Genomic DNA, 12,776 nt, shown 5'->3' with positions numbered 1-12,776 from the left:
ATTTCTCATCCCTGCCTCCAGCCCTTGATCATAGATGTACAATGCCACAGGAACCGGTTGTATCAAAGAGGTTTGTGATTCAGTGTGAATCATCTACATCGTTCCTATCACTAATGGTGCGTCTACACGAGAAACTTTCTGTCACAAAGTTTGCCTAACAAATTTCGGAAATGTTTGGTATTTGACAAACAGTTCATCTCTGAGCCGTCTACACGCGAAACTACCGGATCAAAACGGTTTGACAAATATTTTTATTTAGATTTCTAATCCGATGAACTTGCAAGTGATTGTATCAGTTCACAATGGGTCTTTCATTCAATACTTATGTTATGCACGGTCAACAAGATGATTAGTATAATGAACATAGTGAAACTGAGGAATTAAATTTGAAAAAAAGCACCATGGGCACTATCATGATGAGAAGTTTCGCTTTCCAAAAGGTCCTTTATTTTGCCAATTTCAATCTGTGCGTTCATATTTTGGTTAACCGATGACTACTTGAAGGCATTTTTGCCCCGTTCTATGAACTGTACCATAAGCCACCTGATGATGCAATTTTAATAACATTTTCGCCTTTCGAAAGGTTTTCGACATTCATTTTGACTATAAATCATAAACCAACTGTTTGGAAAAGAAAACCTGACCAATTTTCCGACTCATATAATCGTGAATAAATGGACAACAGTTCTCCACGAGTATCATAAACTATTTAATAGCCGAGAACGGGTCGAAGTATGACAACGATATATAGTGTCAGAAACGTTAACACAAATATAGTAAGAGCATTAACCATGATTAAAGATAATTTGGATATTCATATGCAGTTAACATTACAGAAGGCATTGACTAAAAAAAGTTCAGTTTTAAAGACCGATCCCAATCTTATGGAGTCTGTTAACTACAACACTTTGATGTACCTTGTCAAAGGCCTTGGCAAAATCGAGATAGACTACATCCGCTGACTCCTAATTAGACCTCGAAAAAAGCCAAAACCTGGAACGAAATTAACATCTTTTGGCTTTTTTGACAGAAAAAACTGTTTGACCCAAATTTCCTACATTTTAACTTTTTAGCCATTTTTCCACTTTCGCTACGCTTTTTCGAACATTCTTCCTATTTTTCACCTTTTAGGACTTTTTTGCATTTTTAGTATCAGTAGTCTTTTTCTGCTTCCTTTTTAACTTGTTGTTCCTTGTTTGGGATCTTTTTTAATCATTTCTGTGCAGCATGATCAAATGAAGGATTATGTCCTCAGCCAAAACCTTTAAGTAATTATTTTTTTTTGGGTTTTCACTGACTTTACTAACCGCTGCAAAGAATGCTATCCTCGGTACGATTGACATGAAAAGTAATGATTTGCCTAGCTGTTGGTACTTAAACTTTTTACATATTGTTTTCAACTTTAAAAAAAATCCTCTAAAAGGAAACTTTTTTTTGTCGAGGTCTACTCATGACTCTCAGGTCTCTCAATGACTTGCTCCATATGCTCAATCAGTTGGGTAGCCGTGTTAAAATGCGCTCGCAGCCCATGCTAGCTAGGATCTTCCCAGGATGGACGTCATGAATTTCAAGAAAATCTACAAGTTTAAAACTTCATGATCTTCTCGACCACCTTGACAATATTCGAAGTGAGAGAAGTCTGTATTTTCTTGGGAGCGACTTATGTCCCACTTTAAGGATTGGAACAACATGAGGTAGCTTCATAGAGGATGGAAACTTACCCTGATCCAAGATGCAACGCATCAAATACGAGTAAACAGGAGCAATAAACAGTGAGCATCTCATCAGAAACTGAGTTGTCATACTATTGGGACCAAAAGAACTCAAAAGCCTAAAATTCCTTATGGTCTCTAAAGCATCTTGATCTGTGACTACTTGATCATTTTGATTGCTCAGCTTGACTAATCTGACCAACCTTAACAAACTCATCATTAGAGCAATGAGTTGCCACTCCTAAACTCTTTGGAATTCAAAATATACAAGAGAACTGAATTTTGAGATGTTTATTTGTCTAATTTTCAAATATCAAATTAGTCGGGGATGAAAGCCAGGTTTTAGCCTTTTTTAAGGCACTGTAACTTTATTTCGTGTAGATCTGGATGTAGTGAGAGTTGTTGACTTTCGATCTACGGGTGGGCCATTTAGTTTCGAAGTAAGTTGTCTTAAGTAAGTCAACTATACGAGAAGGCATTGGAGATTTTGATACTTTATAAACAAGCTTCCAGAGTAATTCGAGCGCGAGATAAGCGTTTCTTAATCCATCCAATATCAATAGTTAAATGTTTGACTTTGTGTATCCAAGCAGAATGCAAATTTATTGAGTATCATTCAAATGCGCCTTGAACGTAATCCATATTGGTTTTGTTCCACGATCATTTCGTCGGCCGGGTTTGATATGAAGCCTAGAGTATATGGATACGAACCAGTAAAAGACAGAGGAAAGAAAACATGTCCAGGAAAAAGTTGTCCCGTCTCTTAATAAGCATTGTTCAAGGTTGGATCGCATGCTATAGACAGGACGGACTAACAAACTTTTCTCTACACTTTTTTGGCATAATACCTGGAAATTCAGACATATTTTTGCCGACAATTTATGCCTCAAGTAAACTTGAATGGCACATAGCAAAATGGAGTTCGCTTCTTTCGAGAAACTTTTCTTTTCAATGACAGAAACAACTGCAAACAGAGTAGTCAGCAAAACCAACAGCCTTGAATGGGATATAACATACTGTAGATGATTCAGAAACAAACCAAATGTCTTTTCAAGAGGTTTCTTTTTGTACGTTTTAGTTTACAATACTAACCGTCAGATATTAGAGACATGGGCCCAAATTTGAGACGTGGAATTTGCCTAATATTTGCCAAATGACTGTAACGCTTCTCGAATTAAGCATGAATAATTCAGTTCCACAAATTACCCATCTTGGATAATTCATAACGTCAAATCATCCAGTAAAGGGCAGGCTCAGTTTAAGAACACTTTTTTCCTCAAGTCAAATATCGTCTGAGGGGGTTGATTTCAGCGCTTCCAGAAGAAAATTGAATGCCTATATTATGGACGTTTTTTTCTTTTGAACTCGTTGGGATTCTCTTCATTTGAAGTGGAAAAAGGACTGCATTGAAAGAAAATCTTCCAAATGAAAAGATCATATGCCTTGGAAACCAACCAAGAAAAAATGTCACTGTTGACGTCATTTCTCGCATTCATCAGGTTTCAACCTAATGATCGGAAAAAAAAATCCTTACTTCCAAAGCAAAGACCTCATTTCTCATGTATAAATAGTGACCAAGTGAGTCATTCGTACCTTTGTATTCATGCATTCAACTTTTTTGAGACAACAAAGTGAAGATTTTAAAAGATAATACAAGGTTTTGTCCAATTCGATTTCCCGCAAATAGACCAATCAAAAGATGCTCCAAAGGGCAAGGTTTCCAGGTATATTTCTGCAATATCAACCCATTGTAAGGTAATGTCCTAGAAGTAAATTTTAGATAATAAAGATCACCCCAAAATGCTGTCATGTAACACTTGACAGCTTGAGTCACTTGAATGCTTGAGTTTCTGGGATTGAAAAAATGAGAAGTTGAGCCCGATTACTACATGCGCTTGCCATAACTGATGTTCACAGTGAAGCAGATCCAAGCTATTTTCACTCTTGCCAGAGCTCCACTTCTTCAGTGAGAGCCTTCTTCAACTTATTAGAACATTTGTCCATGTAAGTTTTGACACCTGAAGAGGAATACTAAACATAGGAGTTACAGACAGAAACGACTCTATGAGCATGTTCTAATAAGTTGTGAGTGGCCCTATAGCATTCTTGATCTTGACCTGGAAAAACGAATGATAATATAATTGGGGCTTACTGCCAAACTATAACTGACAAATTACCAATTGTCCTCTAAGGGTGGAGTTCAATCGTTTTCTTGAAATTTCATTTACACATGGCAACCTGATAAAACCAAACAACAGATGAAAAATGAAAATAAAAACTTTGCTCATGAAAAGCATACCTTTTCCTTGGACCCACTAGAACACCTTCTATTAATACTATTTAAGGGCAAAACTTTAAGGTAAGTTATGATGCTCTTTCACAAGCACGATAAGTAAGAGCATCTAATGTTGCCAAATTTTTCGAAAAATAATCGATCACAATACTGGTTCATCAATTAGATTAATCACAAGTGAATATGTCATGCCTTCGACTACCTTATAGAACATCTCTCCAACCAATGAATGATACCAAGCCTACCAGTGTGAATCGTGTATAATTTCTCTTCAAGAAACCCTCTTCCGGCGTCAGGAGTCTATTGGCTCCAAAGAGGGCACACTAATGGTACCAGAGTCTCTTGGGTGTCACATAACTCACCCGAGTGAAATTAGATTTAAGTAGCCGCAAATTAAAGCCAATTCCAGCACCTGGCGAAGCGGCTTACCCTCATCACTCAATGGGACGGTCACCCAAGGAACCAGGTCCCCCTTCACTCCACTCACTCTCGTTCGTCCTCTAATTTCTCCTTCGTTCATTCGTTTTTCCCGCGAGTTTTGCTTGTACTCTCGTCTGTTCTTCACATGAAAACCGGTCTGTTTCTCTCGCTCTTCTGCGCGTCCGCCTTGTTCGTTCGAGCCAACTGGAGCGTCAGTTGGATGGATACAAGGCGGAAACCGAGGCCACGAACGCCAAAGTACCGCGGTGAAATCCTCGGAAAACCTCGAAGGACTCGAAACCCAGGGGAAGAGGGAAGATCTCAAAAGCTTTGGGACCCTACAGCAGAACGGGAGTTGGGCAAAATATATTCATCTACGCATGGTTTGATATATCTTGAATGTTTGTGTTCAGGCATAATTTGAAGAAAAAAAAGTTTCTTTTGGGCTTTGAGGATGGTTCCATGCGGGGTTTACGTGGCAATTTGAAATTACGGTGTTATCTTCCTGAAGAAAGTACGGCATTCAGAGACTTGGCATCTGTCTCACTTGTGGCCTATTGAAATCAAAGTGGAGGAAGGAGGTTCTGAATTCTTCAAGCTCCGGAATTTCAATCATCCCTGATGAGACTAAACAATTCTATTGAAATGCCATTTCTGTGGAGCTTCTTCATCATTCTCCTCTTGAATGTCTCAGGTAAGCTCATTCAGCCATCTGCTTAAAATCTTCTGGGGCGAATCCGTGCTAAAATTTCTCTGACAATAAAATTGTCGCAAGTGGATTTGCATAATCGGAATGAGAATGGAAGGAGCTATCAAGCGTTTTTCCCGGAAAATCATAGTTCACGAAGGGGTGACCTTTGCATGAACTTTCGAAGTAGACTGTTTTATTCATGAAACCCCTTTTTGACGTGAAAGCTCCAAGTAGCTTGCAAAACACTTACGACCTGGAATATGCCTTTTTCTAGCATTTTCATTGCTATGCATTGTGTTAGTACACTCCGACGTTAAGATGGCCAAGAACAAAAGTTACCTACCTTGTTTCTGAATAATGCTTCGTTGGGAATGGCCAAAAGAGCATTTATTGCGAAATTAATTCTTTTTCAAATCGGTAGGCTTTCATTAAATTTCAAAGAAAAGTTTCCAAACAAGAATTGAAGAGGAATTGAATGTGTTTAGCAATGCGAGGTTTCGGTGCTCTTTGTTTTTAAGAATGATTTGCCCCAAGCAACCACGAGTTATGCACATTGTTTTACTATCGATACACTTCCAGTCTGGAAATGCCTCACTGTCATAAATTTACAGGACCTTATGTCTATTTTACGCAACCCATTATGTGTTTTGGTATTAGGTCTAGATGCAAGTGTGTTTATATTTCATTCTCAACACGGGCTATAAACTGACATGTTTCAACAATGAATGCAAATGAAGGCAAAAAATGATAAAACGGACAAACTTGCACCATCATAACCATTCTACTTTTATGCAATTCGCAAAGAACTTGAGTAATCGCATCAAATCCTTAGTTCTGCCTTGTCAAATGAGCAATGCACAGACGTGTGATTGTACCATGTGGAATACGTCAGACGTAATTACAGGATAGGTGCCCAACTTTCATTCATAAGCATGATTATCTCGAATCAAGGTCGGCACAACGTGCATGGAGCACGTTTGAACAGTTTTTGATTAGTTGGAAAGGTTTCGGAAATTCTTGGTTGACTATCATTGATCGTATGTCCTTGACAGCATGGAGAAAGGTATTGCTTCCGAAACTTCATTTCAGTGGCTGTACAAACTGCTGTGGTTACATGATTTCCCAAAGTTCATCTACAGGTAGGCTTTAAATCATTGAATATTAGCTTGTGGGGTTTCGTTGTTCCTGGTGCCTCTTATCTTAAGATTTGGTCCGGAATAGGACATTTTTCATACTAATTACTTTGCTCAGTCGCTTTTATGGCTAGAGGGAGAGCATAATAAAGGGAAAATGGTCCCGTTTCCACTATGGAAACCTTGCTCAAGATTTAACGGGACGAAAACTCGGCAAAAATGAAAAATTAATAGGAGGCCACTGGCGTCCTTCATATTCTCAAAGGGTGGCCATGTACTAGATTCTGCACACGTGCATCCATGCAATGGCTTCCTTTTCCTCCGTTCTTTTCATGATAGACGAGAAATTCTCCGATCTGATTAACACCTTCCTAGATCCTGCACATTCATCTCTCAAAGCCGAAACCTAGAAGCTCAATATTGGGTAATGTTCTCTCTCATTAGAAGAGATAGTCCGTAGATTCATTCGAGTTGCCAGATAACTTTTACCTTTGATCCGGCTTTGATGAAACTCGGAGTCCAACTGCAACTATCGAGTTTAGATTCAAAGAACTTCGTGATAGCTTTACCTTCCTGAAAACAATGAATCCAATGACACAAGAAGTGAGTTCACTTTTGCATGATACCGAGCAAGGTTTTGTCATTCCTTTTGTGAATTGAGTTGTTGAAGTTGGTTAATATTTCAAATGCAAGCCTCGAGATGCGTTGGTAAGGGATTTCAGGTACTGCAGTGATGACAGTTGGTGATAAAAGCCAAGAGACAAGACATTCAACTTGGGTGTATTTATCACTCTCCCCCGTTGACTTGCTTCCACCAGAGGGATGTGGAAATGTAGAGGAGAAAAAATGGCGATGTCCAAGTTTGGGATGACAGTGCCTCTTGAAAAAAGAAACTGAAGCCTGTCTTGTTTCCGGTGTTTTTTGGTGTTCTCAAAAAGATCCCCGATGTTGGACGAGAAGGTCTCTTTTTTTCCTCTTTGGAATTGTAGTAGAAGTGTATTTCTCGTTTGTGTTCTGCGTGAATGACTTGATGCAAACACATTTTGTAACGTCAAACCACGTCTCCATGAAATATTATTCCCAATAAGTGCACGTCCCTCCGACTCACCGACCAGGTATGGAAATTGGAATTACTTTTAGGGAATAGCTTGCTTGGAGCCTTTTCCCTTCACCTCAAAAGAAGGGAAAGAAAGACAGGGATAGAGCACTCTGCAGTGCCATTCATTCTCGCATTAACCATTTGCCGTACAGTACTGTACAGCCAGTCTACAAGATATACTTAGCTACAAATTGCAACTAGTTTTGGTCGCCATCCAAGGGTTTTGCTGAGCGCCCAACACATACCAATGTCAACCCAAATCTTCATGCCACTCAATTATGCTGTACTTTCCGAAGATTCTTCTACACCCGAGGTGAATGACTGTTGGGCATTGAAGCATGGTACTTACCTTTGAGTACTTCTATCTTAGAACCATTGGCAATACGTTGCGTCAAATATCAAAAATACTGGTCACGTACGATGATTGGGCGGGTTGACATTGGTGCAAACCTCAAAAGGTACCTCAAAGAACCTTCAAAACGGATATTGATTGGGCCGAGAAGACCTCTGGAACGATAATTCGATAATTCTCCATTTTCCATAAGCCCTCAGTCAAACTGGGCTTCATAATCACGTTGACATAAACTGCCAAAAATGGCTCAGTATGTTCTTCTTTGTTATGAATCGAGATATATATCTTCTCTGCATTTCTTGAAGCCAAGAAAAATCAAAACAAAACTAGATTTGGGGGCAAATCTAAGAAGGATGAGTTTTTTTCTACATCGCACGTTAGTTTGTAACACTTGGAAAAGGAGCTGGATTTTCCTGACTCGAGATTGTCGCCTTATTTTCAGCACATGACTTTCCTCCATAATACGGTAAACGTACTTCATAGTTACTCAACAATCACCTGACTTTTACTTGGAACAGGACTCCCTTCGTACTTGGTTCCTCATAAAAGTCATGGACCACTGAAGTTGTAGCACTATTAAACACTTTAATGACATGATTGGTCACCTAAGCGGACGTTTTTTGGGGGGAAGACGAATGTGAACAAGATTTCATTCATTGGATTGGATTGGTAAACAGAGCTGCTCCAGAGTTGGTGAGAAGTCCACATAGTCGAGGTTTCTGCATGTGACCACGCAATGGAACCAACTGGAACGCAGAACAATGTCAACTTGAGTGTAGCCGTATGTGTGAGTGAGTTAGGAAGTGGTTTTGGACCAAGGGCTTTTTTCCTTGTGGAACAAGGGTCTGACTTCTGGTTCGACCATGAAACGAAGGACTTCCAGATCTGTGATATGGACGGACGAGATATGAATCAATTTTGAATCCAACTCTAGCTGCTTTGGCTATCCTTTTCACTCCGAAGGGTTCCCTCCAAACCTGCTTAAGTTAGCTCAAAAAAGAAGGGAAAATGCAAAATAAGCTTCAAACGAGTTCCAGAAGGACGGCTGACGACAAGCCACACACTTGCACACACTGAGACCCAAACTCTTCAAGATCGGACTTGGGCTTTTCAAGTTTTATAACGGAACGTTGAGTGGAGGGTTGAAGAAGTCACAAAACGACGTCAAACTCAAGGATGGACATTCGCTCAATTTGTCAAGGATCAGTAGACTCTAGAGGGGACGAAAGTGACTCTTCACTTCCTCTCTGCACTCCGTTACTCTTTCAGCCTTTCTTTCTTAGCGAAGTAATGAATTGATGCTTTGGCCTAAAAAACGAATTGCTTTTCTCTGGTTAGTCTGTTGGTTGCGTCTGTACAAGAACAAGCTAGAAGTCAATATGGTGCAATCCGTGTCACTGATCAGAGGGTTTAAAGCTCTATAAAGCATTTTCAGGTGGGAGAAAAAGTTTCCTCGCTTGATGCCATTCCACGACCCGGAAAAATCTCTTATACCCCCTCAAATCTGCTGGTTTCATCTCATTTTCAGAATTTCATCGCGGAAAAGTTTCTAATGTGCGATCTACCAACTTTTTCCTGGGTCACATTTAATGACGAGAAAGGCAAGGATCAAAACCGATGCCCCTTTTATTTTCAATTCGCGACCGTTGACCTGTCAATTTTTGATCACCCTGTAGAAACTGCGAAGTTCGCAAACTTTTGGCTTCGCGCCGTTCCCAGAATGGCGGACATGGTTCGAAGGGTGCGAAAAGTCTTTCCGAGGAGATTGGGAAATGGAAAGGCAAACTTTTCCGAATCTTTCCACCAATTGTGTTGGTCAACAATCCAATGAAAAAAAGAGTGTGGGAACGTTTGTCCACCTCCTTCGTGTATGCTAACATTCTCGACGAAAAGTGTTTCCTCTCATTTTGTAACACTGAAAGGAAAGCGGTAGTGCTTCTCATGATAATAACATCTAAGGAAACTCTTTGAAACTGAAAGGAATGGAATCCCGTTGGTGGCAATGACTCCGAGCGACTAAGAAGGAACCGCGAAGTTCTCGGCTGAGATGAGCTGATTTTGACAGAGATGCCCTGGATTAATTTATGATTCTTAAGGTTGCCACAGATTGGAAGGAAATTGGATTTCTTGCGATTACATCAAATTTGGCGAACTAGCTCGAACTTGCACGAAAAGTTAAGTAACTTCCTCAATTCGTTTACAGGGGAGTCAGACGTCTTTACCATCTCTATCCAAATGTGTCCCTTTGTCCACAGACGTTTTGAATATATCAATTCTGTACTCCTGTCCCTACTAAAGAAAATTATTGCCAGAAAATGTTGCCCGGATAGAACATTTGTCAAATATTTGTAACAATTTATTTGCGCATTGGGCGAATGTAGAGACCCTGGTCAGAGACGCGCGAGGTTTGACAAGTGGCTCCACTTCGAAAAAGTAAGCGATCAGATGAACTAAAAAGTTTCCAAACCGATTTCGAACTGATGCGCTTTGTAAGAAACAGTATTGTCATGACAAGCATCAGTGAATATTTGTTTCAAGGACACTGCGAAATTTTACTCAAAGACAAGCTGATGCATGGATATGGCATTTTAGATTATTAGAAATAGTCTTGTTACTTTGTAAATAATTTCTGAACCCATTTTTTAATAAGATTAGAATGCAAACATATTTCATTCTATTATTCAAATTAACATTATGGCTTGTGAACTTTCTGAGTCCCTCAAGAAACAAGTCCCTTATACTTTACAATTTAATTTGTTTAATATGGTTGTACTTTCTTTTTCGAAGTGCTATAGTCCAAATTGACACTGGCAACATGCAAGAAATCAGCGTGACAGCTATATTTTATTGAGAAATACTGTACTGATGCAATTCTAATGGCAAAAGACACTTTAATGCTGTAGAATATGTTGGTTAAACCCAAGGTGAATCAGATTTGTCATAAATGATTCAAAGCTTTGCCTTCTTATGCCATGCAAACACGTTAGGTTTTTTGGAAGTGACTGACTTCCTGTTGAGAAAGTTTCCATGCAAAGCCCATGTTTGTTGACAATTAGCAGCCAATCAGATCGCTCGAACTTGATGACATATACTCAACCTCGCGGGTCTCTGCATCCAGGGTCCCTAGGCGAATGAATGAAACACGGGCGTCTTGTGCACTTGAAGGGCCAATGAACCTTAGCACGTTACGTACATCCGAAAGCGAAAACTAAATTAAATTATGAGAACTTTTCAAACAAGGAAAAGCATTATTGGGCAAGCGCTCAGAATTATAAGCAAGTCGATTCATTTTATGGAAGAAAGTCCGCTCAGAAGAGATTGGAGTGACACGGAAGCAAAGTCAGAACGAACTTGCTTTCTTTTCAGATGAAATTCTTTAAACATTATGAACCTGTCCATGTTCCATTTCCTGCGTGCTTCAATTGACAAAGGAAAACAATAAAAGATGCAATAATAGCATCACTCTCCAAATCAACATATGAGCAATTGCTTTGTAATAAATGGATGGTTACAAGGAACAAGTGATGATCTATGAGATATAAACCCCTTGGAGTTCGTGCATAAAGAATTCAATTATTTTGAATATTTTGGAGTTTTTGAAAAGCTTGCATTCAATCATACCTCTTTTTTGCTTATTTCATCTTATAAATTCAGGCTTACCTTCGGCCAAAGCATCAAATGTGTCCAAGTTTTTGGTGCCATTAGATGTACGGTAGGCGTTGTACTAGAAATGAGAAATGTTGTTTGGGGCGTATAGTAGGATAGCGGGAAAGAAATGTGGAGAAAAAGTTTGGAGATGTTTTTTGAGGAGAGCGGAGAGAACTTGATCTCAGACAAAGGTTGCAAAAAAGTCTGGTGATTAGAATCGATCGCTCTTGTAGTGAGAAAACTTTCATCCCGAGTGCTGTAAATAAGCATTACTCTACCGGACACCAGGCTCTAAATGTACCATTCGATGGTGGGCTAGAGCAATGCTTCAGACCGTCTTTGCCTCCTTGGATTGTTGTGCGAGTACCGAGATGATCATCAGTAAAGATGAATCGAGTGGAAAATTGAAAAATCGAATTCCCCTTTCACCTGAGTAGGATTGAATCACTGCCAAGTTTGGGGGAATGGACTTTCTTTCGGAAGGCTTCATTCACATTTTCCCCTGGGCACACGATAATTTGGCACAAACGGTGTTTCTTCAACACCATTGAGTTTTGAAGTTTGGTGCAAAAATGAATGCCCCCAGGCCTTTGTAATTTAGCCCTAATGGAGACGAGGTTGTCGAGTAGAAAAATAGAAAGATTGTTGCAAAGATATCGTATGATTTTTGCTGCTGGCACATAACGGCAGTCTATCAAAAAGGGGACAAAAAAGACGTTAAACCTTTTTCCCGAGCTTACATGCTGGAGGTGTTGAGCCTTAAATAAAACCTTTCGATGAATAGGCGGAATTTGGAAGTTTGTTTTTAGCGGAAACAGCGGTTACGAGGAAAGTATGCAACATGAAAAGACCGTCATCAGATTATTCTCAGACTACAATATATTTCCTTTGGTTTTGCGGAGATGTATAAGAATGAGGCGCATTAAAATAAAACTAACTACCTCACTTACGATGCTCGCTTTTTGACTTGGCATAAAGCTTGTCTTTGTGTTAAACTCATCACCTTCCGTACCTCTTGCAAGCGGAGGTGCATTTTATTGCAAACTCAAGACATAATATTGCAAAAACCGATGTAAAGCTTGGAATTCATCGAACAAAGTAAAAAACCCATTGTTTCTCGAGGACCGTTTCCTTGGAAAATGGGCAAGATTATGTTGAAGCTGAGGTTGACCTCCTCTTCTTTTCAAAATCCGATGAGGAGGCAGGAAAAGGCAATCTTACAGGAATTGAGTCCTCAACATTTGCGAATTCCGAGGGACCTCATTCCCCAATGCGGAAGTTTCATTGAAGATGGGGTCAGAACACCGAATGGTCTGCGTTTTCACCTTTCAACTTATTATACTATATACATGATAAGATAAAGTATCTCAATAAACAATAATGCAAGCCACAGAGCTTATGGGAGCAGAGAATCGAGAAAAAACGACT

General features: G+C 39.6%; 1 protein-coding gene across 3 annotated transcripts in view; it reads left to right on the top strand.

The window, feature by feature from the left end:
• Nucleotides 1-4,572: 4,572 nt before the first annotated feature.
• The window catches only part of LOC131886446 (uncharacterized), a 30,505-nt gene continuing 22,301 nt past the window's right edge, over nt 4,573-12,776 (top strand). Inside the window, exons 1-2 of one of the 3 annotated variants that reach the window (XM_059234782.1) lie at nt 4,573-4,808; nt 4,879-5,119. In XM_059234782.1, coding sequence (XP_059090765.1) covers nt 5,047-5,119 — 73 coding nt within the window. In that variant the 5' untranslated portion in view covers nt 4,573-4,808; nt 4,879-5,046. Of the gene's footprint in view, nt 5,120-12,776 lie in introns of all 3 variants that reach the window. The other 2 variants (XM_059234783.1, XM_059234781.1) reach the window with 2 other exon arrangements.

Source organism: Tigriopus californicus, chromosome 9 (assembly GCF_007210705.1).
Source record: "Tigriopus californicus strain San Diego chromosome 9, Tcal_SD_v2.1, whole genome shotgun sequence".
Taxonomy (NCBI): domain Eukaryota; kingdom Metazoa; phylum Arthropoda; class Copepoda; order Harpacticoida; family Harpacticidae; genus Tigriopus; species Tigriopus californicus.
This window is presented reverse-complemented; position numbering and strand designations above follow the sequence as displayed.